The 14,213-nt window shown below is 39.3% G+C and overlaps 1 protein-coding gene across 5 annotated transcripts in view; it reads left to right on the plus strand.

Moving 5' to 3' along the window:
* The window catches only part of VPS13A (vacuolar protein sorting 13 homolog A), a 118,219-nt gene that overhangs the window by 36,217 nt on the left and 67,789 nt on the right, over positions 1-14,213 (plus strand). For 4 of the 5 annotated variants that reach the window (XM_040988780.1, XM_040988781.1, XM_040988783.1 and 1 more), the window contains exons 22-31: positions 831-948; positions 3,369-3,507; positions 4,286-4,370; positions 6,274-6,428; positions 6,815-6,971; positions 9,536-9,615; positions 10,923-10,982; positions 11,260-11,413; positions 11,865-11,981; positions 12,056-12,159. In XM_040988780.1, coding sequence (XP_040844714.1) covers positions 831-948; positions 3,369-3,507; positions 4,286-4,370; positions 6,274-6,428; positions 6,815-6,971; positions 9,536-9,615; positions 10,923-10,982; positions 11,260-11,413; positions 11,865-11,981; positions 12,056-12,159 — 1,169 coding nt within the window. The remainder of the gene's footprint in view (positions 1-830; positions 949-3,368; positions 3,508-4,285; positions 4,371-6,273; positions 6,429-6,814; positions 6,972-9,535; positions 9,616-10,922; positions 10,983-11,259; positions 11,414-11,864; positions 11,982-12,055; positions 12,160-14,213) is intronic. The other variant, XM_040988782.1, reaches the window with a different exon arrangement.

The following is a 14,213-nucleotide window of genomic DNA, read 5'->3' on the forward strand; positions in this document are numbered from 1 at the left end:
ATCTCATCCTTTATCTTACGACTGAGGCATAAGCACTTTTAATATTTGAGTGCTTCTTTTTTTTTATTAATTACATTGCATTATGTGACAGTTTCATAGGCTCTGGCTTTTAATTGAAGGCTTATTTTCGTTGTATGTGTCTGTCAGTGTAAGTAATGTGCTTGTGGTTTATTTTGTGGTATTTTTACCTTCTTTATGTGTTTGTATCCAGCTATCTTTTTCATCTTTCTGCCAATATTTAGGGCGCTTAAAACAGAAATTATCTTGTTATTTAACCATTCCTTATTGTACATTCCAATTTGTTGCCAAGAGGGTCACTTGTTAGTGGACCTGAATATTGAATTTCGGCTGTATCACTAGCATATTGTCCAGAGGAAAATTGAGTTTGAAGTCGGTTTTCTGAAATATGATTACACACAGCTATGAGAATTAAAGTATAAACATTGTTATAAATCTTGAATTTTTTAGTTATTCTTAGAGATCCTCAGTTTTTCTCACTCCCTTGTTCTTGCTGCCATGTTGTGTTTTCAGTAAGTCAAATGGATTGACTTGATTGCTGTAAGTGGATGCATAGCTGATATGATTTAAAAATGCATTTAAAACAGTTTTTCTATTAGAACATAGTGAATATTATGAAGCACTGGAAGAAAAGTAGTGAAAAAGTTAACCTTCTAACTGTGTGTACCTGGGAATGTGACATGAAGATGCTGTGCGTGTGGGACAGTTTTCCCACCCTGTGTCATATGTGATGTTGAAGTATAATACTGATTTTCGGTTTGGTGTGCTGTCAAGTCACACTAATGGTAAACATCGACTTTTCCTGTAATTAGGAGATAATTGGAAAGAAGCGCGAAAACTCAACGTGTCTACACAGCACCTTCTGGTCCCTATGCACTTCAATGTGGAGCTCTCGAAGGCCATGGTTTTCCTGGACACAAAGATGCCCAAGTAGGTGTTGTCTGTGTTGTGCCATGTTGGATTTGCAGTAATCCTTATATGAAACAAAACCGTTGTTTATAATTAGCTCATTTTATTCATAGAAAAATGTACATATGTAACAGTTGCCATTTGAATTACCTTTTTAAACTGGTATTCATTTCATTTTTTGAGTGTCAGAGATCTTTCATTTACTGGTTTCCTTGCTCTAAGTCCTACAACAACCAAGACTGGGTCGGGCTGGAGCCAGGGCTCCAGAACTCCATCTGGGCGTCCCACAGGGATGGCTGAGACTTACGTACTTGAAGATTTTTCTGCCTTGCAGAGTTCAAGTTAGCAGGGAGCAGGACCTGACCTGGAGTAACCAACAGACTGGGTGCTCTAGTACGGGGTATAGGCACCTCGAAATCACACACCCTCCCTCTCATCCACCCGTTGAAGTAATTTTCAGTGTGTGGTTCAGTGACCTTAAGTACATTTACATTGTTTTGTAACCTCTACCACCATCCATCTGAGAACTCTTTTTCGTCTTCCAAATTGAAATTTTCTACCTGTTAAATAGTGATACTTCATTCTGCTTTGCCTTCAGACCTTGATAAACATCATTCTGTGACTTAAGCTTGATCAGTTTTACTGTCCTATGGATCTCCTACAAATGACATTATGCAGTATTTGTCTTTTTCTATCTGGGTTACTTAGCTCAGTGTTTTCTAAGTTCATCTACATTGTAACATGTATCAGAATGTCTTTTGTTGTTGTTGTTGTTTATTTGAAAGGAAAAAGGACACAAATAGATTGGTTTTCCATGAACTGATTTATTCTCCAAATCTCCACAACAGCCAAGTTTCACACAGGCCAGAGCCAGGATCCATGTACTGCAACCTGGTGTCCTCCCTGAGTGACAGGGCTCCGAGCTTGGGTCACTGCGCTGCTTTCCAGGCTCACAGTCGGTAGAGGCTGGGTTGGAAGCACAGTGGCCAGGACTGAAACTGGCCCTACTCCGGGATGCCATTGTTGCAAGAGGGGTTCTTAACTCAGTTGGCCATGATGCTGGCTCCTCATTCATTTTTAAGGCTGAATAATACTCCTGTACATATCATGTTTTGTTTATTCATTGATTTATATAGTTTGGCTGTTAAAATGAAGGTACTGTAAGCAAAACCTGTTCAAGTCCGTATTTTCCATCTTTTTGAGTGTATGCTGTAGAGTTGTGGAGTCATCTGGTAGTTCAGTGTTCAGGGTTTGAGGAATGCTTTACTGTTTTCATAGCAGCTGCACCATTTTATATTCCTGCTGGTATGTAAAATGGTTCCAGTTATTCACCTCCTTGCTAAGTATTTTGTTTTGTTTGGTTTGTTTCAATAATTTATTGCTAAGGTGAGGGGGTTGGAGACCCACGTGGGCCTACTATTATGATGGAGAGGGTTGGGGTGGAGGGAAGTGAATGAGATGAATGTTTCAATTTCCCTCCTGTGTAGGGATGGGGTAAGAAAAGGAAGATGTGTGTCCAGCTGCCTGCTGTCATTACATTAGCGCTGGGGATGGAGATGGTCATTTGACGTTAGCTTTGAGGCTCCGATGTGGGGAAGAATGTCCCAGGGGTGTTACTTGAACGGCCTTGGTTTTTCTGAGTAGTAGTTGGCTTAGTTACAAGGCCTCTTAGCTGCAGGTGTCTGTTTCAGTGTGCCCGCAGACCCAGGTGCTTGTTAAAGAGCCTGACCTTTCCATCTTTTGATGAAATCCTCAAAGTCTTCTCTGGGCTTAGATGAGCTGGCTGTCTTGTCCTTAATCTGCATCTGGCTGTGCTCTCTGTTCTTCAACAAGAGTCAGCAACTGAGGTGGCCTGGTCTTGCAACATGTACTGTGGGTTGGACCACATGTCTGATTTTCCCTGAGGTCAGGGGTTGAGTGCAGTGATCTCGTTGGGGAGTCCCCTAAGAAAGCTCACTTGGGAGGTGCTTAGTGCTTGCTCTCAAGTGCAGCAGGTGGTGCAGGGTCGTGCTCAGTCCACCATCTGTACCAGCCAAGGAATGTACTAGTGGGTACAGTTGCCTGGTCAGTCCCAGCTCTTGCGCACACTGGCTGGTGCTGCTGCCTAGTCAGTTGGAGCAGCTCTGAAGAACTGCCTGGCCTGCCTCCAGCAGCCCCAGTTTTTGCACATGCCATCAGGTTCTGCAGCTTAGCCTGGTCCTGCTTGCCTGCATCTCTGGTTCCCTGTGCCCTGGCATGTGCTGTTTCCTCTTAACGGTGACCTCAGAGAACCTCTGCCAGAGGTAGAAGCTGTGACCTAGCCTGCCCAGTATGCCCCTAGCCCGGGCTCTTTGCACACTCACTCCCTGGTGCTTTGGCCTGACCAAGCCAGGGAGGTCCTTCAGATTCCTTCTTATTTTATGTAGAGATCTTACTCTCTGGCTCCTGTCTTTTTAAAACAGATTCAAAGTTTCTGGAAAGTTACCCCTTGTTTCTTTACGAATCTCGGATAAAAAACTGCAAGGGATTCTGGAACTGGTTGACAGCATTCCAAAGCCTCAACCTGTGACAGAGGCATCTGCCCCCGTCAAACCACTGCAGGTAATTTTATTTTCAGAAATAATAAAAGCATGAATTTCAAAAACTGTTATTGAAAGAGCTGTGTTGATTTTGAATCAAACAGTTGTGCAATTGATTTTGAGTAGAAGGTAAAAAAGTTAGAAATTGATGAAATGATGAAAAGTGTAGGTAAGTGGGAGAAGTATAAAATAAAATGGATCTTTACTTTTACAACCTAGTTTTTCGTTAAGTGTCTTAGAAAATGTTCATGGTATATACTAACACAAACCCGTCCCATATGTATATAAATGAGACTGTTAGATACTTGCTGCTCCGAATCTGTATTCTTTTCACGATCACGGTCATTACCATATGTGTACATCTGTATTTTACCTTTTTATGCTTGTACAGTGGTTTCTACTTTTCCTGGTGATAGAATACTGAATTGTGTGTTCTTACAAGGATACTTTAGGAAGTTGACAGGGAATGTTTAGAAGGTAACTCCCTGTAGTCTGTGCCTGGGTTTTTAAAGTGCTCATCTTTCCATGCACTCTTTGACCCCTGCCCATGGGGCGGCAGGAGCCCAGGCACAGACCGTTACCCACTGCCACCCAGGTTCTGCGTTAGCAGGCGCTGTGGTGGGCACAAGCATGCTAGCCAAAGTCCTGCCAGCTGAATGTCACCCAGGAAATGTGCTTTTCAGATTCTCATCTGATGATTTTTTCAGGTATTTCAAATTGATTGCCTCTTGGTCAAGAATGTTTTAGACGTTTGAATAGAGTCCTTGGTGCTAATTGACAGTGAATGACTTTTCTTTCAGACTCGCACATCTATTTCTTTGGGAGCGTCACAGCTTACACAGAAAAGAATTACTCTCCTGGAGCTTCCTTCTGTTGCGGAAGATGGTAAAATGAAACTGCTTATGAATATTTTCCCGCTTTATACGTGTATAAAATCATTTCAATTTTGAGGCATATCTTCCTCAAATGACCATGAAGGGAATGAAGATACCTGTTTGCTCTAACATACTGGGTTTTCTGTAACAGAATATTAAGAGCAAGCAAGTTTATCAACATATCTCATGTGTATTTGGGAGAAATTCAGGACTGAGTAACTCAGGGATGATTAAAGCTTGAGTTTGCATACCAGTTAGGGTTGATGCAAAGGAGAAGAGATTTGGGGTTGCTTGATGGGGCTAACGTGGAGGTAAGTACAGAGCACAGAGCAGGTGACAGGGAAGGCACGGTGGCAAGGGGAAGGTGTGTTAGTTCCTTCTCCATTCTAACTTGCAGTTTGTAGAGAAAGACCCCATTACAAACAGCTTTCCTGACAAATGTTAATTTTACCAGAGGGAAATGTGTGCTGTTTTCAGAACTTCATTCTGTGAGAATGATCTATACAGTGTCATCCTTATGCTACACAGGCACTGGCATTGCACAGTCTCTAACCGCAATAGTAATTCAGACCACAGCAGTGTGTATTTTCAAGAATATCATAGAAATTCCTTTGATGTAAAATCAAGATGTTCCCTAAGTTTGCTTTGTAGATTTGTTTTCATCTTATTGGAGGGCATGGTAAAAAGTGGGCTCCTAGGACCACTGAAATGTTGCTCATCATTTTCTTAGCTGTTGCCTAGGAGATTCCACCACATTTTGGAGATGTCTAATTTATAATGTTTGATTTAATTATTTGCACATTTTTGTTGCTGCAGTATGTTTTTAAAATGTTAAGCCATCTTTGTTATTAAATTAAAAGTCTTAGTAGTCTATATTCACATATGCAAGTTAGTAATATTCCTGTTATTAGGTATCTTATGTTTCTTGGCCATAGTGGAAAAAAAATTCTTTGTTTATAAGACTTTAAAATGAACTAGCTGTTAAATGATGGTAGCAACCATATTGGTTCTCTGCTTACTAGAAAATGTTTTGTATTTGATGGTCTAAGGGGAAGCCAAGCTCATGAGATCGTTACTCTAAATTCAGTATTAGATTATCAAGGCTCTATTCAGACTTAGCTTTCTTTAACTCTTGAATGGTTTTTATAGGTAGTGCATATGGTAGAGCAGTTGGAAATGCTGGCATTGTGGGCATCAGCTCAGCCTGCTGAGCCACAGTGCTGGCTCTGTTCTAGTCTAATTGGTTCTTTCACTTAAATCTCCGTCATTTTTAACTTTAAGATCCTAATTGTCACTTTATTCCAGTGAGCCTTCTTAGGTTGCAGGGAGGCCGTTTACGCCTGTGGTATATCCTGACAAAAGACAGAATCATGGCAGATCTTATTACATTACTCAGAACAGCATGTAATTTAGAATTTTGTTCTAATTGTCTTATTAAATGAAAAATTTCAGAAATAAACTCTTTTCAAAATGTGATTGTGTATAACTGAAATCACATGAAACAAAATAATAGACATAGAAAAGAGAAGGTAGTGGGGTACTACACCTAGCTCAGTTACAGGCTTGTTTAAACGCAGAGTTGTGACGGAGTCCTCTGCTGCTGTGGCCAAGTGGGCATATTCACATTTCTTACTGAATAGTCACGATTTATGTAATCGTCGAAATTGTCACTTGCTGTAAAATTTTTTGTGAAATTTTGAAATAGATGAATAATTTTTAAAAGTTTATATTTTGTAAGCTGAAGATTTTATTTTTTTATTTTACATTTTGTCATCCAGGTGTGATTCAAGTGTTTTTCTATATGGTTTAAAATACACCTTAGTGTTTTTAATGTTTATTTCAGGAAGGTAATTAAAATGTTGATACTTTGATCAATTTGATTATTGACTTAAGCAATGTTCTATGAAATTTAGATTCAGAGGAGGAATTTTATGATGCACCATGTAGTCCCTTAGAAGTAACTCCTCAAATTCCAACCAGAGTTAAAAGTATTCGACACAGAAAGTCACAAAAACAGGATCGTTCTGTAAATTTGACTGAGTTTAAAATACGATTTGAAGTAGCAGAGGTATGTACTATGGTAAAATTAACATGGCTTATTGTAACTGTTTCCTTTGCTGTTAATTACACCTTCCTTACACAGCCTCGTTACTAACAAGGGCTCTTGTTTCTTCTTCCTCCTCTATTTTTTTAAATCCTGGTTAAACTAATCCAGACTTGCTGTTGGTACTTCCTCAGTCTTTTTTGTTGGAGTTACCTTTCTTAATCAGGAATCAGGAGTTTACAGGATATACTGTAGTTATTCAATTCGTAGCTTTCAAAGTGATTATTTATACATGTGTATGTTTAATATGTGTGGGAAAATAAAGGTACTCAGATCCATGTAATTTGTATCATGTGTACTGCATAGATCTGAACAGCACACGTACACATGGTTTTGCTTTCCTTCCACAGGTTCTGATTCAGTTTTGCCGCCTTGTTGGAGATTGTGAGCTACCTGTGATAGAACTTGATATATTAGGATTGGGAACAGAAGTTGAGATCAGAACATTTGATTTGAAAGCAAATGCATTTTTGAAAGAGTTTTGCTTAAAATGCCCAGAATACATGGGTAAGAATCTGTTTTTTTTTTTTTTTTTTTTGATAAATTTTGTGTGTAGGATATCACATGATGAGAGGAAGCCAAAGACTGAATTAGGGTTAGATCTAATGAGGACTAACAGGGAACCGCACAAACTACCTTAATCCCCTCTCAAAAGTGCACATCTCGTGACATAATGGCGTCTCTTAAAGGTTTATTTGTTCTGTCAGAAAAGCAGAGTTAGAGATCTTCCTTCTGCTGGTACACCCCCCAAGTGGCCACAGTGGCCAGGGCTGGCTAGGCCAAAGCCAGGGGGTTCATCTGGGTCTTGCCTGTGGGAACAGGGCCCAAGGGCTCGGCTCCCCAGTGTATGTGCAAAGAGGGGCCAAGGGCTCGGCTCCCCAGTATGTGTGTGGGAACAGGGGCCAAGGACTCAGCTCCCCACCTGCTGACCCAGTGTATTAGTAGAGAGCTACTTTCCAGTGGGAGCAGTCTGGACTTGAACTGATGCCCACATTGGAGACTCGTGTCCTAGGTGGAACCTTTAACTCATTAGGCCCTAATGCCAGCTCCTAGGTACCACATCTGACACATGAACGCTTGGGGGAGAGACCACAGGCAGGTTGTCAGACAGAGTTAGTCTCTACCTTTAATCATTCATCCTGGTTACTCAAGGATGTAGTCCTAAAAGGAGGAGGAAAAAAATCTTTTCATTAAGGATTTTAAATCTAATTGAAAATACAGGAACGATTAGTTTCCTAATGCTTTTCCTAAAATTTACTATGAGCTTATTGTCTGAAATAACTCAAATTTATTAAAGTTCCTTAAAGCAGAAATCTGATCCAAAGCTCAGTGGACAAAAGTCAGCGTGTTTGCAGTGTTTTGTTTTTTCTTCTGGGGACTTCAACAGGAATCTGTTTCCTTTCCCAGATGCTCACTAAATCTGAGTTACTTGAGATTTAATTGCCCATTTTCTTCCCACTAGCTGATGACTGTATTTAATTCAGGGAGACCTCTGGTTCTCTACACATTGTAGCCCCTTAACACTGAGCACCAGGCATCAGTTCTTCACGCACTGTCATCCTGAATTTCTGTGTTTTGTTGCTGTTCTTGACATACTGGGTGATTAGATTGGACATACTTTTACAACCCAGGCCATTCACTTTTTAAACATAACCCAGATCACATCTTCAGAACCCTTTTGCTATTTAATGTAAGGTGTTAATATTTCAGGAAATCAGTGAGTATGTAAACTTGCGTGTGAGAGAAAAAGACAGGCTGCTGTTTACCGCAAACCCTTTGTGTTCTAGAATCACAATGAATGTATTACCGCTAAGGTGACAGTGTTTCCTGTGTTCTATACATGCTTATACTGCATTTCTTCTTTGATATTTTTTGCATTTTTCCTCAAAAGATAATTATTAATCATAGAATATTGGTCTTTATTAAACTTCTTTATAGCATGATAATAAATTAGTAGAGGTGACATTCCAAGCTTTTTAAATAACTTTGATGTAACATCTGCAAAGATATCCCCCCCCCCCCCCGCCCCGTACTCTGTCTTCACACACACATCACCTCTCCCATTGTCAGCACCCGCACCACACTGTGGCATGTCTGTTAAAATTGATGAGCCTGTGTGAGCACAGCCCTATTGCTTGTAGTCCACGGGGTCAGTGGGACCCACACTGATGTTTTACAGTCGTCTGAGGGCGTACATCCACCGTTGTCCTCCTGTACAAGGTAGTTACTGAGCTACAAATCATCCTCTGTGTTCCACTTTCACTTCCTGCACCCCTGGAATTCCTGGGAGCCACTGATGTGGTTATTGTATCTGTAGTGTTCTCCCTGCTAACATATCATTGTCCAAACCATAAAAGGAGTACCCTTTTTAATATAGGAACAATTTATTATTATTTATCATTTTATGATACAGTTCCATAGGCTGCTGGGATTTCCCTTAACCCCTCCCCAGTTCCCCACCCCCCAAACCTAGTTCCTCTATATCATTACTAAAATATAGTTCTTCCTATACAGTCATATGTCCATCATTGCAGGCATGGACAATGGCAGAGAGTCCAGCATCCTATTGTCAAGATACAGTAAACAGTTTCATTGTAAGTCCATCTTTGGAAGTGGAGATGCATACTACATTATATCCTCACATCTGGATATGTTAATCTCCATTTCATAGTTACTGTACATCCCCTTCAATGAAAAGTCACAATTCAAAATCAATAGGAAGAAAAATAGAAATTTACAATGCCATGAAGTTAAATAACATGCTACTGATAGATTAATGTGTCACTGAAGAAAGGAAAAAGAAAATCAAGAACCCTCTTGAAGGAAATGATGCTACAGTATGATTGATCTATGAGTCATTGGAGGAGGAGATTGTGCTGTGACTGTTTCATGGCAGTTACACACACTTGGGGAGTTTGAAAAAGTCAAGAGGCTGTCAGGTTGTGTAAGATAGTCCCTGAGGGCCAGAATTGTCACAGGAATGTCTTTTACACTTCCACAGTTACTATTATTGCCTTCGTTTGTTTTCAGTAATTTTATGATTTAAAGGTCATTTTAAAAATAATTTTTAGATGTAAACAAGAAACCAGTTTATTTGGTTACAACACTGGATAACACAATGGAAGACCTGTTAACAATGGAATATGTGAAGGTAAGAAGGCAGTCCATTATCTGTTTGTTAGGTTCGTGTGCTGGGTTGCGATGGGCAGGTTTCATGTTGTGATTTACAAGGAATTTCCTATAGCAAATTAGGAAGCTGTGTATTCTAAGAAGACAAGGTCTGCTGTTTGATTTTCCCACAACAGGATATAGAAGAACAGAAATGTTAGTCTTGATGGAATTTATTTTTGTATATAATGCAAGATAATGCTTACACTTCATTTTAATGTTTATATTACTATTTATTAGATTTTTTGTATTACAGTCTCTTTCTGCATTATTCCATGTTTTCATTGATCTATGTTTATATGCAAGGTCAGCATTATTTTAACTACTCTGAAATAAGACTAATGATAAAACAATATTTCACTTTGCAGATCACTTTTGCTATCTATTACTAATGTTAAATACTTTATGATTTTTTGGGTGGTGGTTTTGAGTTAAATATCTTAGATTTCCAAAATGCTCTGGAGCTAAAGAAAGTTAAATGATATAATATGATTAAAAAAAAAAAAAGTAAAATATTCAGCCTTTTAAGGAGGGTGGGGGAATTATGTTATTTGCAGCAACATGGATGACTGAAAGATAGTACGTTAAGTTGAATCTAGGCACAGTAGACCAGTACCTGGTGGCTCCCAGAGGCTGTGGAGGATGGAAGGCACCGATGGGGAGATGCTGAGCAAAGGGAGCAGCCTGATACTTAAGGAGGACTGGGTTTAGAGAACTGTTGCTGAACAAGGCGACTATAGTAATCAGTCATATCAGGAAGAGTAGAATTTTCAAATGCCTTGACATACACAAAAAAAGAGCTGACACGATGGCTTTGTAAATTAGTTTGATTTAATCATACTATAATATTTATGTGTGTACATCATATTTTCTTGTATAAATGAGTATGTTTTGATTTGCCTATCAAAAGCAGTACTAGTGATAAGTTCTTTTTGTAAAGAAAAACATTCGATTACGTATCTACAGTGTCATAAGTTTTGTTTTCAAATACAGGAGGAAGAAATTCAGAGAAATTGTTGATAACTGAGTAATTGTTTCTTATACTTGATGTTACATTATTACCAGGAGAGGAAATATTAGATAATATTTGTTAAATATTTGCTGTGTGCCATAGAGGCTTATGGTTACCAAATTGTTTTGTTTTGGTAAAGGGGTGGCTTGTTCAAAATAAAGTGAAAAAATATATAAATTCCTGGAAAAAGTATATAAATGTATGTTAGAACCATTATGCATTATTTACTCCAGTACACCTGTCCAAGATTCTAACAGCTTTGTTTTCTCTTTGGGTAGGTTGAAAAAGCTGCACCTAATTTGAAAAGTGCCTACAACAATGTTGTACAGTTGATTAAGGTATGAGGATACAGTTGATTACAGTTGATTAAATTGAGAGGATACTTTCTTTTCAGTTAGATGCTGGATGTCTTAAGTATATTATATATATTCTTTTCTAACAACCCCTTAGATCTTTGAGGGTAAAAACAATTTACAGAACTATCTTTTGTACCCAAAGTTTAGTGTTTTTTAGAGACCAAGCTGAATTTTTAATTTTATTGTATGTTCTGTTCTCAACTCCTATGAGTTCAGCTTCGTTCGAGTCTTCATGTAAGTGAGAGCATTTGTTTTGCAGGTGAATTTTTCTTCTTTGGATATTCATTTACATACTGAAGCACTTCTGAATACAATAAATTACCTTAATAATGTCCTTCCACAAGCAGAGGGAAAACCAACCTCAGTGTATGTCACAGAGACTGAAGACAAAGGGGATGTCATCAAAAAAATAGGTATTTTTAAAATTCAACTTCTGATATTTTTATCAGGCAGATAATGAATTTTGTCTGGTATTTTATTAACTTGATATTAAACAGTTATTTATTTGAAAGAGTTACAGGGAGAGAGGTGCAGACAGACACAGATGGTCTATGTATTGGTTAGCCTCTCTTGCTGGCTGCAGTGGTCAAGGCTGGTCCAGGCTGAAGGTAGGATTTGCTTCAGGTCTCACACACGGGAGGCGGGGCCCAGACATATGGGCCGTCTTCCAGTGCTTTCCGCAGGCCATCAGCAGTGAGCTAGAGCAGCTGAGATGGGAGCTGATCTCCACTGGCCTCTGGTTTTTGTGTTTCTGCTTTGGGTTTTCTCTAGTGCTGTGGTGACACCTCTGTTGCTTCGTGAGTGTGGTGAGGCAACCACCAGAGCTCTTCCTTATTGTAAAGTATTTATGCATTTACTTTGCAGCTGTAAAGGTCTCCACGAATGAAGATATCATTACCTTGCAGATTTTAGCAGAATTATCATGCTTACAGATTTTTATTCAGGATGAGAAACGTAACATTTCTGAAATCAAAATTGAAGGTAATGCCATTTCACAAACAAAGTTTGAAACTTAAATAAAGGAGCCAGCAGTTAGTTATTCCTCTTTCCCTTAGGGCTTGATGCCGAGGTGGTGATGAGGCCTCTGATCACAGAAATTAATGCAAAGCTAAGGAATATAGTTGTTTTGGATTCTGACGCAACAGCCATATACAAAAAGGTAAGAATCTGTTTTTACTGAGTAGGAAGACGGCATTAAATATAATTATCCTTCAAGAGTCATCAGAGTTGCCAATTAGAATAGTTAAAGTGTTAAATTTAATAATGAGACATACTGTGTTCTACCTGCATCTTAGAATGAGTCATAATTTGATTCTTGTCTCTCTTCCTTGTGATGTTTGGCAGCTAACCTGAGTTTAGATTGTGTTTATTTGTGAAATGAGGAATAAACATTTGTCAGAAATCAACTAAGCAGAAAATAAAGCAACAAAAATTTAGATTTAGAGTTTATAAGGGTCAAGAAATTTTCCAAGAGACATCCTTTCAGGGGTCTAATTTATTTGGAAAAATTTTATCTTGAAAAATCATGTGGAGCATTTAAGAAACAGAGTACCAGCTTTATTTTCCAGATCTAGAAAGTGAAACTCAGATGAAAAGCTGTCTATGGAAAGGCATGCAAAATTTATTATTTTTAACATATCAGCAAGGTTTAAAAATTAATTACGGAGTGGAAAAATCCCATTTTTCTCTCTCATCTTGGCACATTTTCATTCCTGCATTATCTTATTGCCTCATTCTCTATTCTCTGTTCTTTCTCACTCTCCTTTTTAAAGATTCATTTGAAAGTCAGAGCCAGAGAGAGAATTACTCCCCAAAACAAGGTTTTGATAATCACCTGGTACAAACATTTCTTTATTGCTAGAAGGCTTTCCCAGTCTTTATCCTGCCATTGCCAGTGTTTCTGGCTTCTGTAAAGCTGCTGCTTCAGTAGAGCTCTCAGGCAAAGCTCTCGGGGACAGTATTTCCTGGAGTGTCTGCCTGTTCCCTGGCTTGTCAAGCAGTTTGAATCTTGAAATTTTTAATTTGGGTTTTCATTTATTTGATAAATGGGAAAGGGGATATGGAGAGACACAGAGATAAAGTCTTGCACCTGTTGCTTCTCTCCTCAAATGCCAACAACAGTTGGACCTGGGCCAGACAAAAGCCAGGTTCTTCCAGATCTCCTGTGTGGGTGGCAGGGACCTAAATGCCTCAGCTGTCAATTCCTACCCCAAAAGATGCACGTTATCAGGAGCTGGGCGGGAAGAAGCATCAGGACTCTGACTCGGGTGCTCCATTTGCATGGTGACATCTTAAGTGTCATCTTAATGACAGCATCAAATGCCCAGTCCCCAGTAGAATGTGGTTCGTCAGTGTGCTTGTCAACATTTGGTTGTTTTACACATGGTGTGAAAATCTTAGAATACTGCATTTCCAAACCTTGTTCTCTGTGTTGGCATTGTTGTCATATGCGCTTTACTTTTGTCTCCATTGAAAATTCACAGTACAGACCTACTGATCTTGTCATTTCTCCACCTCCACCCTGCTTCCATCTGGAAAACTTTCTCATTTCTTAGAGTTCCAAGGGTGCTGGTCATACATGCTTTCAGATTTTTGGTGGATCCAAGAAGAAAGGTTTAAAAGAAACGATCTCAGCCTAATTTCCTGAGTGGTGTTTTGGTGAATGTATAATTTCTGAGTTGATACTTCTTCCTTTTTCAAGCTGTTAAAGACATGACTGCACTGGTACTGCAGGTCTGCTCTATATCCTGTCTTTGTTCTCGTGTACCTCAATTTTCAGATTTTTCCAACTTTAGGGTTTGTTTATGGTATGTTGTAGAATGTTTCAGCCTCTTTTGGTATTTGCTGTAGTTGGATGAAGCTTTTGTAGTTTTTATGATTTTCCCTCTCCAAGTGGCTTTTCTGTCCCCTGCCTCTGTTCTCTGTCCTGACCATCTCGTCTCAGTCTCTGTCTTCTCCCTTGACCTCCTTCATTTGTCTTCCTTGGGAAGCTAGAGGCATTTTCTGCTCTGCATGCAGTCTCTCCTGCGAGCTCCCCTCAGAGTCTCACCAGGTGCCTGCTGAGCAGAGTCCTCCTGTGTCAGTGGTTTCCAGGGGTTCTCTGCATCACATAGAATGTAGTGGGCCTTGAACATTGCAACAGAGTTTTATTCTTTCCTGTCTTGGCTAGCCTCTGACAGCCTTTTCCCCAGGGAGTTAATGCTTGCTTCTAAT

The sequence above is a fragment of the Ochotona curzoniae genome, unplaced genomic scaffold (assembly GCF_017591425.1).
Source record: "Ochotona curzoniae isolate NIBS_2020 unplaced genomic scaffold, NIBS_Ocur_1.0 contig_50, whole genome shotgun sequence".
Classification (NCBI taxonomy): Eukaryota; Metazoa; Chordata; class Mammalia; order Lagomorpha; family Ochotonidae; genus Ochotona; species Ochotona curzoniae.